This window comes from Pan troglodytes, chromosome 23, assembly GCF_028858775.2.
Source record: "Pan troglodytes isolate AG18354 chromosome 23, NHGRI_mPanTro3-v2.0_pri, whole genome shotgun sequence".
Classification (NCBI taxonomy): domain Eukaryota; kingdom Metazoa; phylum Chordata; class Mammalia; order Primates; family Hominidae; genus Pan; species Pan troglodytes.
Window position 1 is genome coordinate 51,905,686 of NC_086016.1, and position 22,236 is coordinate 51,927,921.

The following is a 22,236-nucleotide window of genomic DNA, read 5'->3' on the forward strand; positions in this document are numbered from 1 at the left end:
TCCTCTTTCACCAAATATGGGACACACCAGCTCTACTTCCTCACCCTGCCAACCTAGATGTACACAGACCATCGCTCGTAAACTCCCTCCTCACCATGCCAAGCCTGCATTTGCCCCGGGTTTTGCTACTTCTCCTTCTAGATAGGCGGATTTCTTCCCCTACATTTATTTCTTAGTCATAAAAACATCTTTGCTGCCTGGACCTTTCCCCAGACATTCTTTGGCAACGATCACGGCTGCTACCTACCAACTCTGCAGAGGAGCTGGCCGGGGACCCTTGAGGCAGACAAGGCCTCTGCAGGTACCGTCCCTCCCTTCACAACATCAGGGAGGAGTGTTTAAGTGCCAATAATCTAAAACAGCCCTTTCAAAATGCTGCATTTGATGGCCTAGCGCACAATTAAATGGCTCCCCGCCAATTTACAAAATGCAACAAAAACATTTCTCACTCTCATCATTCAGGCTACCTTTACTCTTCAACACAGTGTAAGATCTAAACCATTCTTTTCAAATAGTTTTTCAGGCCCAAGTTAAAGAGAAAAATTTTATCCTGTGCCTTAAATTTTATCCACTGATTATGTGAGAAAACACAGACAGCACAAATGATAACGTCTCCTTAAAAGGAAACAACAGCCCAGTGGGAAAATCAAGTGTTCCGGGCTTTGTGAATTTTACGGAACTGGTGCTAACCTGAGCCTCCGTGCACACCAACGCTGCTGCCCGTGTCTGGGTCTGTGCCTGTGCCTGAGCCCTGACGGCAAGAAAGCGGGGCAGCCCTCACCGTGGCTTACCTTCCTCGCCCGCCTCCGGCCCCAGCGCAGCTCCGTCCTCTTCGAAGCCTTCCAAGCCTGGCCCTGTGGGCGGGGGCTGGCTGTGCTGCTGGCTCAGCTTGTTTCGGAGAAGGGCAATTTCCTTTTTGAGCAGCTTTGCCCGCTTGCTCCGGGAGCCGCTGGACTTCATAGCGCAGGTGAGGTCGAGCATGTCCAGCAGCTCTCTCAGCTGCTCCTCCAGGCCCAGGTGGGCTCTGTTGGCGGGGTCCAGCAACCTGTCCACTGAACCAAAGGACACATGCTGTCAGTCATCGGGTCCCACGCACCTTCTGGGAACACATCACCGGTCCCGTCTTTCAAATCATCTTCGGCCAAGGCCCTGAGAGTGGCTGTTAGCAACAAGGCCCAGGCCCTGCTCACCAGAGGCCCCTCCCCTGCACTCTGAACCCACGAGTAGCTGCTGCTACAGGAACACACTGGGATGCTCCTGATGGAGAATTTCTACTCCCATGACACTGTCAGCACAGAAGGGGCAGCGTCCAGGTAAGATCGCAACCTCTCCTGGACCAGGACCCACTGAGGCTGCCTGTGCAGACAGCCTGGCTGCCTGGGTGAGGGCACAGCACACAGACCCCAGAGAGAGGCGCATGCTCCACCAACCCGGCACAACTCAGCTGGACCTGCGCTGGCTCTGCAAACAGAGGTGACGACTGGCAAATGTGTTAAGTTAGGGCCATTGCACATCCTAAGTGGTGTCTTGGCTGAAGTCTTCAGACGCTGATCATTGTGTGGCTTTAGTAAACGGGTTGTAAAATTCACAGATCATTCTGAATTTCAGATGTATTTACTACAAAGTCCCTAGGAACTTCGCTTTCAAAAACACCAAAATTTATAAAGCACAAATTACCTTAAATAAGTAAGAGATGGCCAAGAAAAGAAACTGCTCCTCAGAGCTATCTGAAGATAAAACCAGAGCGAGAAGGAGAAAGAAGACAAAAAAAAAGTAAGACTGCCCAAAAACACATGAACTCTCTTCTCTTCATCTAGAAACAGGTGTTTTACTGAAAGCATCTGTCTCTTTGGCTGAATAAATAAAGTAGTAGAGAGAAACAAACCAGTCCTTCAAGACTCGTATCCATAACATCACTTTGAACAAATGTCATAGATAATACTCAAAAATGTTCATACAAAAAAACACATCCTTTGAAACCCCAAGAAGAAAGCCTCGAAACGTCTGATTCTTTCAAAACAGAGACCCACGGCCTCCAGGTCTGTGGCTCAGGCTCCAGGCAATGGGAGGTGTCGGCCGTGCTGAGAAGAGCAGCAGGTGCACCCTCAAGGCACACCATGGCCACTGGCTCACCTGTGCACTCCCAAATACTGAGAAAGAAAGAAACCAGGACTTCTCATCCTTCATTTTCTCCTTAGCAAAAAAACCCGGGTGTAGAAATTCACTTAACAACTTGCATGACCATGATCTGAAAGGCGCTGACACTCAGAGGCCTCCACACCTGCTCTGTTCGAGGGAGGTGGCATGGTGCTGGGAGCATGATGTGGGGGAGCACAGGAGCAGGGCCCTAGGGGCAAAGGAGGCTCCGGGCTGCTCAGAAGACAGGGAGTCCAAGAGTGATGCATCTTCCTGCTTTGAAGGGCAGGCAACCAGCGTACGTCCTGAGCAGCCAGCAGCGGGCACCAGGTGGGCGTCTGAGAGCTGATGGCAGGCAAGGCATCCAAGCCAGAGCGTGATGGCTGTGGGGGGCGGGGGAAGCTTTCCCACAGTCACCAGAGGCTAGAGAAGGACCTTCCAGGACAAGCATGAGCCCATGGAGCCCTGGGCTCACTCTGAGGCGGCTCAGCCCTGGCTCCTCTCAGATCCCCATGGGAATGTTTCGGAAAAGGATAGCTGGTCTGATCAGCCTGGAGAGCGCAGCTTCAGAGAGGGGTTAAAGCTCCACCCGGGTTCACCAAGAGCCAGCAGCACTGTTTGGAGCCTGTGTTTATTTTCTAAATTTCTCCAAGAAAAACGTGTTACTCTTAAAATCAGAAAATCAGAGACAAAGAATAAAAATATATTTCCATTGTGTTTTCTTTTTTTTTTGAGACAGAGTCTTGCTCTGTCGCCCAGGCTGGAGTGTAGTGGCGTAATCTCGGCTCACTGAGAGCACCGCCCCCGGATTCACGCCATTCTCCTGCCTCAGCCTCCCGAGTAGCTAGGACTACAGGTGCCCGCCACCATGCCTGGCTAATTTTGTTTTTGTATTTTTAGTACAGACAGGGTTTCACCATGTTAGCCAGGATGGTCTCGACCTCCTGACTTCGTGATCCACCCGCCTCGGCCTCTCTCTTTTTTGTTTTTTTTTTTGGAGATAGGGTCTCACTCTGTCACCCAGGCTTCAGTGCAATGGCACAATCTCCGCTCACTGCAGCCTCCACCCCCCAGGTTCAAGCGATTCTCCTGCCTCAGCCTCCGAAATAGCTGGGATTACAGGCATGCGCCACCATGCCCAGCTAATTTTTTGTATTTGCAGTAGAAACGGGGTTTCTGCATGTTGGCCAGGCCGGTCTCAATCTCCCGACCTCAAGTGATCCACCCGCCTAGGTCTCCCAAAGTGCTGGGATTACAGGCACGAGCCACAGAACCTGGCCCTATCCCCGTTCTTTAAAAGAGTACAGCCCATCCTCCAATCCTCACAGGTGCCGAGTGCTGCGGGACCCCACGGGAAGCAGGGAGCCCAGCACTGCTGCCATGAGGGGAACAGAGGGCGAAGCAACAATGGCCCAGCTTGGTTGAATCCCACGATGGCGGGAACGTGGACCCCGCGATGGCGGGAACGTGGAAGAGAGGAAGAGGGCCAGGCCTCATCCCAGAAGAAGCGACCTAGCACGGGTCAGTGATTCATCAAGAGAAAGGGTAGGCCAAGAAATCAGGGATATGGGACCTTTAGATACATAAGCCAAACACACCGTGATTTCTGCTCAGTTTGTGGCTCAGAGCTGGAGCTGAGGTGCTGGAGCTCTATGTGCTTTGACAACCCATGTGGGCAGGACACACCCTTCGACAGACAATCCCAGAGGTGCGACTAACAAGCAGGGTGCAGGGGACAGCCCTGGTTTCCGAGGACCAGTCTAGAGAAGGGTGCAGGTGACTACACACGGCTGCAACACGTGCCTGGGCAACCAAGAAGCACAAGCCCAGGCTGGAGTCCAGGTGGGCCGTGGACACACTCCCAGAGCCCTTTCTACAACATGTGCAAACCACGAAGTTAAAGGGCTGGAGGCAAAGCCAGAGTTCCTCCGGCTTCAAGCCACCCTCAGAAGTTAGCCGAGGCCCACTCTGGATGAAAACCCCCAATTAAGCTGCTTTCTGGGTCTGCATCGTCGAGACCGGCCACCCCATAGGGAGCCACAGCCACACAGTCCTCTTGGTGGGCACCCAAAACGCAGCCAGTCTGAAGTGACAGGTGCTGAGCGTAAAATACACATCAGATGGCAAAGAAGGTGAAAAGCTTATATATCCTCAGTAACGTTTACCGATCCCATGTTGAAATCAACTCTTCCATACACTGAGTAAAATAAGACATATTATTAAAGTAAATTCCACCTGCTTCTTTTCCATTTTTCAGTGAGGCTACTAGAAAATGTAAATGATGTATGCGGTTGCATGCTAGTGCTCCCGGACCATGCTAATAGGGAGCTGGCAACACAGAGCAGGACAGAGTCTGCTAGAAAGAGCGTCTTCCACCTCCTCCGGACACGGCGCCAGTTCTTACCGTCTTCCCAGGAGAAAGGCCGCCGCGGTGCCGCAGCAGGCCGCTCAGGCAGGTGCATCCCCGAGGCCTCTTCCAAGCCGATGCTGTCTACCTCGCGCCGGGCCTGCCTCAGAACAACACCTCCCTGATCGCGCAGCCTCACCGCGGCTCTATAGAACACGGTGTCCCTGGCATTGTACTTCATGCAGTTATCTATAATGAGATCAAAATCCTCCTCAAACTCATGGAGGTTTTTATACCCTTGAGCTTCTAACCGTTTCCTCATTGTGGCAAAGTCCATGGGATGTTTAATGTGATCCAAATAATCTGGTACCTAATTTTAGGGAGGAAAAAGAATCATTTACAAACTAAAACAGGATATTAGTTGACTCTATATTCATTATTCCATATAACCCACAAGCCCATCCTATCTGAGAGCCACACACAGACACGCACACGGTACAGACATAAGACCCAAGTACTGCAGGGACCTTCCCGACCCCAGCTCCTTCAGCTAAAGCGCATTGGAGGGTGCCGGGCGGATGCTGCCACAGCCCAGGGTACTGTCTGCACAGGGCCTCTCGCCCACTGCACTTTCAGTATTTTACAATGAAATGTATCACTTTTATAATTTAAAAACAAATACGTTAAATAAAAACGAGAATTAAGAACACAAGGGATGTACTCTAGCCAGTCACACGTTTCCCGGTCAAACGGCAGCACAAATCCACAGTCACACATGCGGCAGGACAGACGAGCGCCGCAAACACCCACCTCCTTCAGACTCACGGGCTGCGCAAATATCCTGGCGGGGTCCTTGTCCTGCAGCTGGTCCAGCACTGAGCGCAGCAGCACCGTCAGCGGGGTCAGCCGCAGCTCCATGGCGACCTGCTCCACCTTCACCTGGGGGGGCCCAGCAGAGCCTCAGCTTTAGGGAGCCGCACATGCGTCTCAGCCCCACCACGCGCCCCACAGCCACAAGCAGCCCCCACAGGCTCCTGTGCTTCCGTCCAGGCATAGGACAACGCAGCCTCCACTTAGGGCTCTGCAACCCATGGCAGCCAGGCACCCGGCCTGGGCTGAGCAAGGCACTGCCGTGGGCCAGGACCCACCGGGTGCAGCCCACCCTCTGCAGGAGCTGCCAGCGTCCCACCCACGCCCCGTGGCCAGTGGTGCACTCCACGCGGGACAGGCCCAGCCCCACCTGCTCACGCTTGAGCTTCTCCCGCTTGCGCAGCAGCTCGATCAGCAGGCGAGCGCGCTCCAGGTCGTGCCGCAGCCGCTGCCAGTACTTCAGCTTCTCTTTGGCAGCCTTCATCTCCTCATCATTTTCTCTCTGAGAACAGTGAACACTTCCGTCAGTCAAACCCAGAGGCTCCTTCTGCAAAAGGCCTCAGATACCATGCAGGTGAGACCCCAAGAGGCATCCACGTCAGGGGTCCTGCAGGCCCATCCTGGGGAGGACAACAGACCCACCCTCACTAGAGAGCCCCAGGACAGCACCGGGACAGAGGGGACAGAGGAGACAGAGGGGATGGAGGGGACAGAGGGGACCGCCAGGCCAAGGTGAGCAGGGGGCTGGCCCCGGTGCACAGGTTCCACCCTCCAGAGAGGACAGAGGCCTCCGCAAGCTGGCGGCGGGGGGGCCTTCACAGAACCAGAAAGGCCCACAAAGGCGGGGCCAGGACAGAATGGGGGACCCTCGAGGACCCACCTCCAGGACAGCTGGGAATGGAGGGAGCGGCTGGAAAGAAACCAGGTGCACAGAAAACCACATGCTGGGCCCATCCTGGCTTGGACAGAGCATGACGGGGGCCTGGCACACAGCCGACCTGCTGCCCTGCCCTGCACAGCGCCTCCATCCCGACACACGTTTCCCCACAGCCAGGGTCCCATTTCCATTGACAGCACCTGCTCCCTTCTCAGTGGACAGAAGGGTGCGCCAGACAGCACAGGCCGCCAGCCTCAACCCAGCCAACATCCACACCAGGGTGATCAGAAGAAAATCAGAGCCCTGCAAAGGCCATGACACAGATGGTCGCAGGAGAGTAGGCCACCTGGGTCTGCCCTCAGCCCCGTCCTCACCATGTCCCCCAGGCCTGGCCGCATGAGGCCTGCTCGTCACAGTGGCGGGGCACCCTGACCCTACCTCAAAGGGGAGAGGAAGTCAACGAGGGAGTTGGCCTGGGTGGGCCCCCAACACCTGTCATCCTCCACAGCTGCAGGACACGCGCGCCCTGCCAGCCTCAGGACAGCCGTGGCCATCAGTTTCTGGCACATGCTTCACAGCCCTGAGACCCTCCTCTCCCCCCACACCTCTGTCCCCGGGTTCCCACCTGCCCACCTCAGGATACTGTCATAGCTTTTCAAAGGACCGAGGGTGTGAAGGCAAAGACTGCTGGACTACAAGATGCAAGGACCCCGGACTCCACAAACTGCTCAAAAAAGGAGGCTCAAGGAGGGAGGCCGAGCCCCGCACCCCCACCCCCAAGGCCAGGCCTCTCCATGGCGAGGCAGAGCGTTGCTGCGCTGGTGTCACCTGAAGTGAGGATCTCTGGGTTTTCCTCAATGCTGCTGAACACCCTCAGGCAGGAAATCGGGGCTAAGAGTAACAAGATCCACATCAACTCAAGCAAAGGCAGGAAAATGTGGGCTCCAAAAACCAAGCTCCCCGGAGCATCTGAGTATTGCCTGTCCCTCAGCTTGCAATCGACACTTCTGAAAACCTCGGCCAAAAGGACATTTGGCCTGGGAATCTGTTACGAAGCGGAAGAAATCTCCTCATCACCAGGAAGACCTTTATCACGCACTGGCTGCTAAGCAAACTTACTAGTCTGCTCCCCAACCTGGTTTAACAAACGCCATCGGCAGTGGCAGGGGCCCCGCTGACAGCACCTGGGCCCAAGGTCCCATGACACATGCAGCCTCATCCACTCAGAAGGATCAAGGTTCCTTACTCGGCTCTCAAGGGCTCGATATTTCCCATGTAAAAATCAACAGTGGGAGGCTCCACGAGAAAGGACAGAAGTGAAGAAGCACTCAGGCATCCCCACTGCTGGGAAGAAGCTGAGCGCCTCCGCGTCCATTCCAGACACATGGGGGAGACACAGGGCAGGGCTAGGGGACGGTCAGGTTAAAATCGCCTCTGCTGGGAGGCACAGGCCAGCTCCTGGGGTGAGGGCCCACAGTGTTACAGAGTGGCCGACCCCAGGCCTCCTGGCAACAGCACCCAGCTCCTGCCACTGGGCCCAATGCCGCCAGCAGGTGCGTGGGACTGGCAGAGGCCACACACGCAGCACAGCAAGGACGATGTGGGCAGCAGCGCCCAGCATGCCACAGGACAGACACTGGGAAAGCTGCAGGATGCGCTCCCAGGACAGGAAGGGTGGGCCACGGGAGCAGGAGACACAGTGGGACGCCACCAGCATACACACAAATCGCTGCTCACCCTTTATAAAGCTAAGCTGCCGCCCCTGTTCTCCCTGTGGCCTTCAACAGCCACACACACCAGAACAAAAACCAGGGCCTATATGCGCAGCCAGCACAGACCCGCCATCGCTGCAGCACCCTCGGCGCCTGCTGGCCTCTCAGAGACCCCGTCCAGTTCATCCACCTGCCCCCACCACAGGGTCAGGCTGGGGCAGGTACACAGAGACACAGAGGAATCAAATGCATCAGGTACTTCCAAAGCTTCAAAACCATGAAACCACACCAAGCCGTGGCCATCCCTGGCCAGGAGAAGGCAGAAGCACAGTCTCTCCCAACAGCCCGTTCACACAGAGGCAGGTTTCCAGGCTCTCCACGCCGACTGCTCTGCTGCGGCTCAAGTCCAGGCAGCTCCTTCTGCTCCTTCCCAGGTGTCTTCGCGAAGCTGCCCCCTCTGCCAGAAGAGCTGCTCTGGCCGGGCTGTGGGAATGTTCTCTCCTTACAAACATATTCTGCACACAACAGGACGTGAGGCCTAACAGGCAGCGATGAAGCAGAGGGGGCCCAGCTGGCAGGTTCCAGCGGGTCACCTCTTCTTTGCAACCCTCCCCCTTCCCTTGCCTGGCTCCACCACGCCCCAGGCCACCCCCAGCTGCCTGGGTCCCCATGGCCCCTGCCCACTGGCCCACGTGTCCTGCTACTGCAGGGATTCTGGCCCTCGTGTCCCAGCTTATGAGAGTCGAAATGATGATTCCCACAGCTGGACGTCCCCTGTTTGGCCACATCCATGCCCACTTTCCATGGAATCTGCCCTTCACAGCTCCTCTGTGGCTTATCTGGAGTTCTGTCCAGCCCCGAGATAAGACCCAAGATCTGAACCCTCAACTTCCTCCCAAAAAAGCCTCTCTTCCATTCCCCAACATCGCAGGGGCCGAGACCAATGCCTCCACTCTCTTCCTTTCCCCAACATCGTGGGGGCCGAGACCAATGCCTCCACTCTCTTCCTTTCCCCAACATCGCGGGGGCCGAGACCAATGCCTCCAGCCCCCAGAGCTTCCCGCCGCTCAGCCACTTCCTGACTCTGCCTCTTAAGAGCCCCCCAAACCGTGCTGTCCTTTCCGGGAGCCCTGGAGGCTACGAGGTGAGGACAGAGGAGAGATGGAAAGCCAAGTCACGTCATGGAACGCAAGATGCAGTTAACTCATTCAACAGCCAAAAGACATTCACTGAAGCCTCAACTCTGTGGCCACGTGAGGATCTCACTTGGAGAGGGGCTGGCTCACAGACCTGCCCGGGTAGCCCCAAGTTCCATGGACAGACACACAGTGGGGCAACCCAGGTGGACGGCACGGGAGACCTGGAATACTCCACAGCCAAGACGCGCCAAGGCCGTCAGAAAACTTTGGACCCCACCACACCAAATCAGACCCACAAACCACCACCTGCCAGACCAGAGCACCAGACTCTGTAGTTCCCTGGAGCACAAGGCAGCCACAGCAGGTGACTGAACAGGGCTCACGCTGCAGGGGCAGAGTCTGCGAGGCAGAGACAGCACCGGCCACCGCACCACCGCACGGGGACCCAACCGTGAACCCTGTAGACTCAAGCTTCCTGTGAGCAAGTCGCCACCTCACAGCAGAGCAGGATGGTTTCGCTTCGTGCCCAGGATGGCAGTGAAAAGCACCATGAGGAAATTCCAAGAGGCACTCAGGCCACGCGACGCCAGCAGCAGACAGCTCTTCCAAAAGACCAGGGCTCCTCACGCGCCCTCAGCGTGGGCAGAGGGCGCTGGCCGCAGGTCCTGGGCCGTATGCAGAGCTGCTTGTGTTTTCAATTACTTTTGTGCATCTCACAGAAGCTACTTCACTCTGTAAACCCATTTTTTCAGAACTGTTTCACAGTATCAGATGAGTCTATAAACTCAAACCTACTATCAAAATGTAAGAGTTTGGGTTTGTTCTTTTAAAAAGGAAAAGTCCTGCTCCTTCCCTCCCACTCTCTCAGCTCTCTCGAGCCCTCCCCACCCCACCACAGTCCCAGCTAAACCAACCTTCAGAGCAAGGCCCTCGAAATAAACCACTCCTCACATATTTCCAAAACCCACCCTCCAGGCCCAGCACACAGACCCCCACCCACATGGCCCGGGTGTGCTCACCGGGTCCCACTCCTGCTGTCCCCAGCCCGGACGCTCATGCAGCCACAGCATAACACATCCCTGAGCGTCCCCAGTCCCCAGAGCTGGCCACTGCCCATCAGCATGTGTGCGGGCAGGGCAGGGCGGGGGAGCGCAACTCAAAACGGAAGAAACACCCAGTGACAGGCATGGATGAGAATCACCCCCCCAGTCGCAGATCCAGAGCCCAGTGCACACCTGACTCCTCCTACAGCTCCAGGGCTGGACGAGACCGAGGCTTCCCAACGGGGAGCCTGAGCCCAGGGGGCAGCACCATGACCAGCCTGAACCAGGTGCCCTCTCCCTGGAGGGTGGGGGTGAGAGACGCAGAAAGGCTGTGGGGGCCACGAGCCACATACCTGCTGTGAGCTTCGCTGAGACTGCAGGCTGGACTGCAGCCGCCGCAGCAGGGGGGCCCCGTTCCTGGACAGCCGCTTGAGCAACCAGTAGCTGTGGGCTCGCTCCACAAACTGCTTCTTCCGCTGAATGGCCACCTGATTCGCAATCCTATTTAACCTAAAACACAAACACTCAGTGTATCTTTGAAGCAGTACATTAAGATGTTTCATCAGATAAACTAGAAATGACAGTATTACTGCTAATAAAACCATGTGTTCATACTTTTTCTCCCTAAGCCATGACACCTGTAATTTCTACTATCCCTAGTGCTGCTAAAACAAAATTCACGATCTCCAACCATTTGAAGATTTCATCCACTTTTTAGGTTGGGCACAGTGGCTCCTGCCTGTAATCCCAGCACTTTGGGAGGCCGAGGCGGGGGGATCCCTTGAGGCCAGGAGTTTGAGGCCAGCCTGGCCAACATGGTGAAACCCCGTCTCTACCAAAAATACAAAAATATTAGCTGAATGTGGTGGTACATGCGTGTAGTCCCGGCTACTTGGGAGGCTGAGGCAGGAGAATCGCTTAAACCTGGGAGGTGGAGGTTGCTGTGAGCCGAAATCGCACCACTGCAACTCCAGCCTGGGTGACAGAGCGAGATTCTGACTCAAAAATAAAATTTAAAAAAAAAGATTTCATCCACTTCTCATTCACTACAACATTTATCAGATTGAGTATCCAAAAAGAAAACATGCTGAGCAAAGCCTTCAACGGTTTTCATTCTTTCTATGTGACCCCATCTGCACACAAGCTGACTTCAACCACATCTGTGTCAGCGGGCCCAAAACCTCAGACCCTGTCCACTTGGACGCCATGGGAGAGGTGGGCACTGGTCCCCATGTCACCTCCAAGAAGAGAGACAGAGCTCAAGGTATAAGCCGCTAACAGGTGCTGTTTTACCGTGCTCACTAAAATGACATCAGTCATCTTCAAGTCTCCCAAGAAATGCAAAGTGCTGCCCTTGGGGGCACATGGAGCCACCAAGACCCTCGGCGCCTCTCATCCACCAAGGGAACCCAACGCCGCCTCTTCCGGCAGAACCTGATTCAAGCGTGGAGCCTGCAGGAGAACACTCACCAGACCCAGAACTGACCGTGAGGTGCCTCCTCACAGGGAACCCGCCAGGGGAACTTTGCCAGAGTGACCCATCAGCAAGAGCTCCCGTGCAGATGTGGAACCCCTTTACGCTAAAACAATCCTGCCCACCACTCCAAGGGCAGTCTGCATGCTCAGGACACCAAACGCCTGCCCACGAAGCACAGCCCTCCAAGGACAGCCAACGGAAGGAAGCCAGAGGCTGGAGAGGGCATCGGCAGGTGCACTAGGACGCTGGGCTCTGATCACAGCCCCACAGGGCTCCTCCTCTGCAGGCTGGGCTGGGCTGGACCTGGTCACCTCATGGCCTGCTGTTTTGGGAGCAGTTTGTTTTTACCACTTGGGACTGAGGCAAACCATGTGCAGTCAATAGCACAACCCTTAACTCTTCTGGTTCAGTGAGTCTTTTTTTTTTTTTTTGAGATGGAGTCTCACTCTATTGCCCAGGCTGGAGTGCAGTGACGCAATTTCAGCTCACTGCAACCTCCGCCTCCCGGGTTCAAGCGATTCTCCTGCCTCAGCCTCCCTAGTAGCTGGGACTACAGGCGCCCGTTGCCACACCCAGCTAATTTTTGTATTTTTAGCAGAGACAAGGTTTCACCGTGCTGGCCAGGCTGGTCTCAAAACTCCTGACCTCAGGTTTCTGTCCACCTCGGCGTCCCAAGTGCTGGGATGACAGGCATAAGCCACCGCTCCCGGCCCACACCCAGCTAATTTTTATGTTTTCAGTGAAGATGGGGTTTTGCTATGTTGGCCAGGCTGGTCTCGAACTCCTGGCCTCAGCCTCCCGAAGTACTGGGATTACAGACATGAGCCACCACACCCAGCCAGCCCTATCTCTTAAAAAAGAAAGAAAGAAAGATTCTGTTTGTTTTTATTTCTTCTGACCCATGAGATGTGAGAAAAGATTCTGACCTCATCGCAACAAGCCACCATCTTCTCCAGAGTCAGGGCTTCTGGAAATGTCAACAGCCCACAAGTTGTGAGCAAAAAGGCTTTGATGAAAATGCTTTAAAAACTTAAGAGCCAGATGCAGGGGTGTGCGTCTGTGACCCCAACTACTTGGGAGGCTGAGGGAGCTCATGTGAGCAAGAGGCTGAAAACCCCAAAATTAGAGTGAGGAAGAGCATGGAAGAGCAGCTTCCCAGCTGAGGCGATGAGCACCCCCACTCAACTCGGACAGAAGAGTTAAGGGGAAACAGACCTCAGATAAGAAAACTAAGCAAAGACATACATATGACAACCACAGAAAGCAGTCCCTGAGGGCTGGGTGGACTGAGATGCCGGCAATACGGGCAAGATGAAGGAGGCCTGGGGGCAGCAGCCACAATGCCCACCTCAGGGATGATTGCAGACAAGTCAGAACCCACACTAAGAGCCGGGCGCAGTGGCTCACGCCTATAATCCCAGCACTTTGGGAGGCCGAGGCGGGCGGATCACCTGAGGTCAGGAGTTCGTGACCAGCCTGGCCAACATGGTGAAACCCCGTCTCTACTAAAAATACAAAAATTAGTCGGGTGTGGTGGTGCGTGCCTACAATCCCAGCTACTCGGGAGGCTGAGGTGGGAGAATCGCTTGAGCCCGGGAAGCGGACGTTGCAATGAGCCAAGATCGCACCATTGCACTCCAGCCTGAGGAACAAGAGCGAGACTTCGTCTCAAAAAAAAAAAAGAACCCACACTAGGGAAAAGAACCCTGGAAATGAGGGAGGTCACCAGAGTTCCAACATCAAGTATTCCTTGGATTTTTGTTAAGCCAAGTCTACATGTTGACACATAAATACTTTACCATGGGACCCACTAAATGCACTAGGGAACGTATGGATAGGAAGACCAATATTGTTAAGATGTCAATACCACCGAAAATGATCTACAGATCCAATGCAATTCCTATCAAAATACCAATGATGTCTTTTGCAGAAATAGGAAAATCCACCCTAAAATTCATATGGAAACTCAAGGAACACCCAACAGCCAAATCACCTTGAAAAAGCTGTAAAAGTCACGCTTCCTGACTTCAGAACTTACCACAAAGCTACGGTCATCAAAACAGTGCGGTGCTGACGAAAGGACAGACATATAGACCATGGGAATAGCAGAGAACCCTGAAGCGAGCCCTCCCGTATCCAGCATAGACTGTTGACAAGGGTGCCAAGACCATTCAGAGGGGAAAAGACAGTCTTTTCAGCAGATGGCACCGGGACAAGTGGATATGGCCATGCAAAAGAATGTGAAGTTGGACCTTGCCTCATTTCACACACAAAAATTAACTCAAAATCAAAGACCTAGACATAAGACCTAAAACTATAAATCTCTTAAAACAGAAGGGAAAAGCTTCATGACACTGGATTTGGCAATGATTTCTTGAATAAGACACCAAAGGCACAGGAAACAAAAAGAAAAAATAAACTGGGCTTCATGAAAAATGTTAAAATGTGTGCATTAAAAGACACACAGCAGAGTGAATGGGAGGAAATATTTTCAAATCACGTATCTGAAATGGGATTAATATCCAGAAACTCCTAAAACTTGACAAAAAATAACCCAATTCAAAACTGGTTAAAATACTCAAATAGACAATTCTTCAAAAGTGCAAATGTTCAATAAACACAGAAATGCAAATCCAAACTATGATGTCACCTTCACACCTATTAGAATGGCTATCAAAAAATACTAACAAAAAACAAAAAAAAAAATGTTGGTAAGGATGTGGAAACCCTGAACCCTTGCACACCGCCGGCAAGAACGTAAAAAGGTGTAGCCGCTGTGGAAAACAGTGTTGTGGCTCCTCAAACACTTAAAACACTTAAAGACAGAAATGCCGTGTGACCTGGCAATCCCACTTCCGGGTATACACCCAAAAGAACTGAAAACGGGCTCAGATACTTATCACCCATGTTCTTCACAGCATTATTCACGATGGCTAAAACATGGAAGCAACCCAAGAGCCCATGGAGGAAGGAATGGGTAAGCAAAAGTTTATCTCCACATACAGAGGGTTATGCAGCCTTAATAGGCAAGGAAGTTCCAATGCATGCAATGACATGGAAAAGCCTTGAAAATGTGCTCAGTGCAATAAGCCAGACACAAAAAGACAAATACTGCCTGATTGCGCTTATGTGAGGGACTGAAGAGGAGTCAAATTCATGGAGACAGGGAGTAGAACGGTGGACGCCCGCAGCCAGGGAGGGAGGAATGGGGAGTTCCTGTTTAACTGGGACAGAGTTTCAGACTGGGAAGACAAAAAGGCTCTGAAGATAGATGGTGGTGATGGCTGCACAGCAACAGCAATATCGAAGTGCTTCATGCCCCTGAGCTATACACTTACAATGATTAAGATGGTACATTTTATGTTACGTGTACGTGACCACAGTAAAATACTGAAAAAACTTGAATACAGAGAGTTAAATGGAATGTGCACCTTCCAAATGAGTAGAGGAGGAAAAATGCCCCCGACTCCAAAACAGCAAAACCATCTGAGTCAATACATCAGAAGAAAAAGTGAGCCGGGTGCGGTGGCTTCCGCCTGTAATCCCAGCACTTTTGGAAGCCGAGGCAGGCGGATCATGAGGTCAGGAGTTCAAGACCAGCCTGGCCAACATGGTGAAACCCCATCTCTACTAAAAATACAAAAAAATTAGCCAGGCATGATGGCACACACCCGTAATCCTAGCTATTCAGGAGACTGAGGCAGGAGAACTGCTTGAACCCGGGAGGAAGACATTACAGTGAGCCGAGATCACACCACTGCACTCTAGCCTGGGCAACACAGCAAGACTCAGTCTCAGAGGAAAAATAAAGAAAAAGGGAAAAAAAGGATCATGGAAACAAATCCAAAATAGATCAGTAATCCAACATAAGTCAACAGTCTAAAGTTGCTAATGAAGAGGTTGTCAATCTGGTTAAAAATTTAAAATTCCAGTTTTAGGCCAGGTGCAGTGGCTCACGCCTGTAATCCCAGCACTTTGGGAGGCCGAAGCAGGTGGATCATGAGGTCAGGAGTTCAAGACCAGCCTAGCCAAGATGGTGAAACCTCGTCTCTACTAAAAATACAAAAATTAGCCAGGCGTGGTGACAGGTGCCTGTAATCCCAGCTACTTGGAAGACTTGAGGCAGGAGAATCGCTTGAACACGGGAGGCGGAGGTTGTAGTGAGCCGAGATCGCGCCACTGCACTCCAGCCTGGGTGACGGAATGAGACTTCGTCTCCAAAACAAAACAAAACAAAACAAACAAACAAAAAAAAAAAAAATATATATATATATATATATATATACATACATATGTAATTCCAGTTTTAAAATACCACAGCAAGGCTGAAGCTGGACATAAGGAAAATGTTCAGGTGTACACTAAGGAGCAGAAAGTGGGTACTGCTGACCGATCAGCTGAACTGAGGCCAGAGAAACACCATGACTGGAGTGAAGAGGGCTACGAGGGCTACTGCACCATCATCGAAGGAAGTGACCAAATTCCAAATGCATACACACCGCCTAACGGGACATCTTGAAAATATCAAATGCAAAACCTCCAGGAGCTACAATGAGAACTGTTAAACCTACAAGCCTAATGAAACCAATTCACGCAAAAATAAATTAAGGATATTAAAAATGTAAGCATGACTTATACATTTGACCCAACAAGCTCATAGAGAATATTGCATCAAAGAAAGAAAGAACACACATATTCACAAGCACAGATGGACTATTTATAAAAAATGTATAACCTATTGGGCCATAAAGTCTCAACAAGCATCAAAGAATGAATGCGTACCATGCAGGTCACGTCCTTTGCCCACAGCACAAGCAATGGATATCAAGAGTTTAAAAAATTAATTTGGTTAAAAAAGAAAGAAAGAGAAAGAAAGAAAGCGAGCGAGCAAGCAAGCAAGCCCCACATGCTTCTAGACTGCTATCAGGTAAAGGTAGAAATTATCATATATAGGAAAACAGTGGCCAGACGCGGTGACTCACACTTGTAATCCCAGCACTTTGGGATGCCAAGGCGAGAAAATCGCTTGAGCCCAGGAGTTTCAGAACAGCCTGGGCAACACAGTGAGACCCCAGCTCTTAAAATATATATATGTGCATATATAAAAATAAATAAAACTCCTATTAAAAGACCCTTGGTTAGACAAAGGCTTCTTACATGTGACACCAAAAGCACAAGCAACCAAAGAGAAAACAGATAAACTGGACTCCACCCAACTTGTAAATGTTTGTGCTTCAAAGAACACTGAATAAAACGATAAGATGACCCACAGAATGAAGAGAAAGTATTTGCAAGTCATGTATCTAATAGGGAGTCTAGTACCCAGAACAGACAGAGAACTCTTATGACAACAGTAAGAAGTCAGCTAACCAATGAAAACATGGCAAAGATCTGAACAGACATTTCTCCAAAGAAAATATGCAAATGGCCAGGCAACATCTTCAGCCACTGTGGAACTGCAAAGCAAAACCCCCCTGAGCGATCGCTGCCCCTGCACCATGGAATGGGTATCATCAAAAGGACAGCGCCTGAGAATATACAGGGGTACAGCTGCCTTGGAAAACCATCTGGCACTTCCTCAAAATACTAAACAGCATTACCACATGACCCAGCAACTCCACTCCTAGAATATACCCAAGAGAAATAAAAACACACTACCTAAAAACTGTTACACAAATGTTCAGAGCAGCATTGTTCATAATAGCTCCAAAGTAGGAAAAAAACAAACATCCATCAAAAGATGAACAGATTTTTTTAAACGTGGCCTATCCATACAATGAACATTACACAGCCATGAAAAGGAACGGCACACTGACCCAGGGGGCACGATGGATGGACCTTGGAAACATGCTCAGTGAAAGAACAAAAAAAACACATTTCATAAAAGAACAAAAAAACACATTTCTATGAAATGCCCACAACAGGCAAATCCACGGAGACAGGATGCAGATGGGTGGCTGCCAGGGGTTGGGGGAGGATGAGAAGGTGGGAAGTTGGGGTAATGGCTAAGAGGCACAGGGTTTCCTTTGGAGGTGATAAAAATGTTCTAAAATTGGTTGTGGTGATAAATGCACAACTCTGTGAACTAAAATCCACTCAACTGTACACTTCACATGGGTAAATTTCATGGTGCGTGAATGACAAGAGTCCCCCCTTAACCAAGGGGGATAGTTCCAAGACCTCCAGCGGCTGCCTGAAACTTGGAACAGGACCGAGCGCCAGCCTGGATGTTGGTACCTGCTACTAAGCGGGTTAAGGTGCAGGCAGCTGCACGGCGTGGGTGCACTGGACAAAGGTTAGATTCACGCTCCTGGCAGGCAGGACACGACAGCGAGACTGTGATCACGCTGCTCAGAATGGTGCACAACTGAAAACTTATGAACTGCTTACTGCTGGAATTTCCCATTTAATACTTTCAGACTATGGCTGACCATGGGCAACTGACACCATGGAAAGCAAAACCACAGGTAAGGGGAGGGTACCAAGTGTCTCAGTGAAGCTGACAAAATTCTCCCACGGGCGGCAGAACAGGGATGGAATGGGACACACCGCACAGGCGAATTCGGCCGGCGGTGCTGAGTCTCCCAATTCCTAGGCTATGGGTGGGTTTGTGGGCATTGCTATTTACATTTATGGTCCACACATGATTTGGCATGTATCAAACATCATCAGTTTTTAAAATATACTAAGATCTATAGTATTAACATATCAAAAATTCCTCTCAAAAACAGAAAAATCACACAAAATTTAAAAATACGTTAAGATTAAACAGTATTTGAGAGGCAGAAATAAAAGAACATGGATAAAATCCTATGGCAAGGAGCACAGTCTGCTCCTTTTTTTTTTTTTTCAGACAGTCTTGCTCTGTCACCCAGGCTGGAGTGCAATGGCGCGATCTCGGCTCACTGCAAGCTCCGCCTCCTGGGTTCAAGTGGGAGACTGAGGCAGGAGTCATTCTTCACAGATACTGTCCACAAAGACAATCCAAAAGAATCCTACAACATGTTGTATCCATCTACAACACATAGCTAAAAAAAAAAATGCTAATTTTAAGAAGTACTATATTAACAAGTGCCTAGAAATAAATCTAATAGATTTTTATGGAGAAAACCATCAGCTTCTATTATGACATTAAAGAAGTCCTAGAGAGAGCCAGGAGTCGTGGCACATGCCTATAATCCCAGCTACTCAGGAGGCTGAGGCATGAGACTCACTTGAACTCTGGAGGCGGAGGCTGCAGTGAACTGAGATCATGCCACTGAACTCCAGCCTGGGCGACAGAGCAAGACCTTGTCTCAAAAAAGTAAAAGAAGCCTTACATGGGCAGCAAACTGGGCCACCTCCATGTTTAAGTGAAATTAACAGTGTAATTAACGGTGTAAAGAGTCCAAGCTTCCTAAAGGAACACTAATGTCAGGAGGACTCTAACCAGAAGTCTGACAAGGTGAAGCAGGAACTTTAAAGCTACTGCCCACTGTACACAGACGCACCAAGGACCTCACACACCAGGACCACTCTGGAGACAAGGTACTGCCCACTGTACACAGATGCACCAAGGACCTCACACGCCAGGACCATTCTGGAGACGAGGTGCCGCCCACTGTACACGGACACACCAAGGACCTCACACGCCAGGACCATTCTGGAGACGAGGTGCCGCCCACTGTACACGGATGCACCAAGGACCTCACATGCCAGGACCATTCTGGAGACGAGGTGCCGGCCACTGTACACGGACGCACCAAGGACCTCACATGCCAGGACCATTCTGGAGACAAGGGGTGCCCTCCCAACCGCAGACTGAGGCTCAGCACAAAGCTGCTGGGTGGCCCAAGGTCCAGGTCACAGCTGGCCTGAGACCAGGAGGCCAAGCAGGCTGGCTCACAACCCAGATGACTCACCAGGCCTAACCCAACCTCACACCAAACAGCAATTCCAGGAGGGCTCAAGACTCCTCGAGGTGGCCGGGCACCATGGCTCACCCCTATGATCCCAGCACTTTCGGAGGCTGACGTGAGTGGATCATTTGAGCTCAGGAGTTCAAGACCAACCTAGGCAACATAGTGAGACGCCATCTCTATTTTTTGTTTTTTTGAGATGGAGTCTCGCTCTGTCACCCAGGCTGCAGTGCAGTGGCATGATCTCAGCTCACTGCAACCTCTGCCTCCTGGCTTCACGCGATTCTCCTGCCTCTCAGCCTCCCTAGTAGCTGGGACTACAGGTGCCTACCACCACGACCAGCTAATTTTTGTATTTTTAGTAGAGACGGGGTTTCACCATGTTGGCCAGGATGATCTCAATCTCTTGACCTCGTGATCCGCCCACCTTGGCCTCTCAAAGTGCTGGGATTACAGGTGTGAGCCACTGCACCCGGCCTTTTATTTTTATTAAAAAAATTTTTGGCCAGGAGCCATTAATGGCTCATGCCTATAATCCCAGCACTTTGAGAGGCCGAGGTGGGCGATCACTTGAGGTCAAGAGTTCGAGACCAGCCTGGCCAACACGGCGAAACCGCATCTCTACTAAAAATACAAAAATTAGCCAGGTGTGGTGGCAGGCGCCTGTAATCCCAGTTACTCGGGAAGCTGAGGCAGAATCGCTTGAGCCCAGGAGGCGGAGGCTGCAGTGAGCCGAGACTGTGCCATTGCACTCCAGCCTGGGTGACAGAGTGAGACTCCATTTAAAAAAAAAAAAAAAAAAATTTGTAAAGACTCCTAGAGGAAATACAGGGAGCAGCTTTACGGCTGCAGAGTGGGGACGAGTTTCTTCAAGCAGACCCAGCATGCACATGCCACATAGGGAAAGGGTGATAAATTTGAGGAGTACGATGAAATGAACAAACTTCGGTTCATCAGACACTAGAAAATTCAGGCTGCTTTTCAGAACCTTTACACACTGATGGGTGCACAAACGGAATTCCATGGCCAGGACTCGCTTCAAAACAATGGAATGGAAGGAATGGGAGAGGGAAGGCTGGCCAGGTGTGTATAACTTCTGAAGTTGAGTGAAAGAACAGGGGGCTCTCTCCAAAGATTTCCAAACTAAAAAAGAATTTTTTAAAGACATCACTAAAAATGAAAAGATACACCCACCCACGGGCACAAGCCCCCGACAAACTGCACAGGCAGGGCAGGAGCCCCCGGTGCAGGCCCAGAACCCTGGCATGACACACACGCAGACCCCATGCCAGGTGGTGCGAGGTGGAGGACGCCGTGCCCACATCCATCGCTCAGAAAACACATGAGACCAGCCGGCCAGAGCCCTGAATCTCACCTCAGGGGACTCCTGCACCAAGGCTGGGGCACCACAAAGCCTGCTGCCCATCGCCAGGGGACACCTGCTCTTTTCACATGCCTGACGTGCATGGGCAAGGGCCACATCTGGGATCCTCTCCGACGGGGCAGGGTGTGCAAAAGAGGACGCAGCCCCAGCAACAGGCAACTCTATGTAGAGCACCTGGGTAGTCCCTGCTCTCTTTATTTTTGTGAATATTTTGTAAATTTGAAGTTATTTCCACATAAAAAGGTAAAATCAAGCTCCCCACCAGCCCGAGCCCGGGAGGTGCTCTCAGGAAAGCCACCATCGCCTCCAGCAGGTAGCACCTAGGCTGGAGCAGAGGTGATTATGTGTGGCAGTAATCTGCCCCGCTGTCCCCAGTAGTAAAGAAAACTTCACATAAATTTTCAACCCCACTTCTACCAAAAGTAAGTAAATATGGTGAAAGTGGAGAGAGACAGAAATCAGCTACACTGTGGTGTCTCCCCTCTGCTGAGAACATCTTCTACATGCCTGGGGTGCTTCAGGGAAGAGAACCCGGCCTAGAGGAACGTTGCCCCACAAAGCTAGGGGTGGGAATGACATGGTTGGGTACCCAAGTCGCCGGGGGCAGGGCAGAGCTGTCTAAATGGCCAGATGACTGTGGTTCGTGGCCCACGGCCCTGCTCTGTGAAATGCTACCTTTAGTTCAGTAAATGCCAGCATCTTTAGGACAGTCTGAGTGCAGAGGAAGGTGCGGTGAGGCCAGTGAGAAACGCAGCCCATGCTCTGAGCACTCAGAGTTTTCCCCAGCACAATTTTTATTTGCTTCAGCTTTTTCAATTAAAACAAATCTAGGCCAGGCACAGTGGCTTATGCCTGTAATCCCAACACTTTGGGAGGCTAAGGTAGGCGGATTACCTTAGGTCAGTCAGGAGTTCGAGACCAGCCTGGCCAACGTGACGAAACCCCATCTCCACTAAAAACACAAAAATTAGCTGGGCGTGGTGACATGCACCTGTAATTCTGGCTATTCGGGAGGCTGAGGCAGGAGAATCGCTTGAACCCGGGGGGCAGAGGTTGCAGTGAGCCTAGATCACGCCACTGCACTCCAGCCTGGGTGACAGAGCAAGACTCCATCTCAAAAAAAAGAAAAAAAAAAAAAAAACTGTTTCCAGATATAGTAATGTCCATTTCTGTAGAGGAGAATCCCTCCTGCCTGTCAGCCTGCACCAGGAAGGGCTCCGTTGTGAGCTGCCAGCTACAATCTGCACTAAAACCCAGAAAACCAACAAAGTCACAGGAGGGCAGGAATGAGTCAGTGTCTGAAATGGCATTCAGGTCTGTTCCTCATACAGGAGAGCAGGCGCTCCTGCAGGC

The 22,236-nt window shown here is 51.5% G+C and overlaps 1 protein-coding gene across 10 annotated transcripts in view; it reads right to left on the reverse strand.

Annotated features, from left to right (window-relative positions):
* The window catches only part of BRD1 (bromodomain containing 1), a 55,226-nt gene that overhangs the window by 20,938 nt on the left and 12,052 nt on the right, over positions 1-22,236 (reverse strand). For all 10 annotated transcript variants that reach the window (XR_010156185.1, XR_010156183.1, XR_010156184.1 and 7 more), the window contains 5 exons: positions 10,478-10,634; positions 5,724-5,855; positions 5,294-5,422; positions 4,541-4,853; positions 792-1,052 (listed from right to left, as the gene is read on the reverse strand). Coding sequence is in view for 7 of the 10 variants with exons in the window: in XM_016939441.4 (XP_016794930.1) it covers positions 792-1,052; positions 4,541-4,853; positions 5,294-5,422; positions 5,724-5,855; positions 10,478-10,634 (992 nt within the window). In the remaining 3 variants the exon portion in view is untranslated. Of the gene's footprint in view, positions 1-791; positions 1,053-4,540; positions 4,854-5,293; positions 5,423-5,723; positions 5,856-10,477; positions 10,635-22,236 lie in introns of those variants that run through there.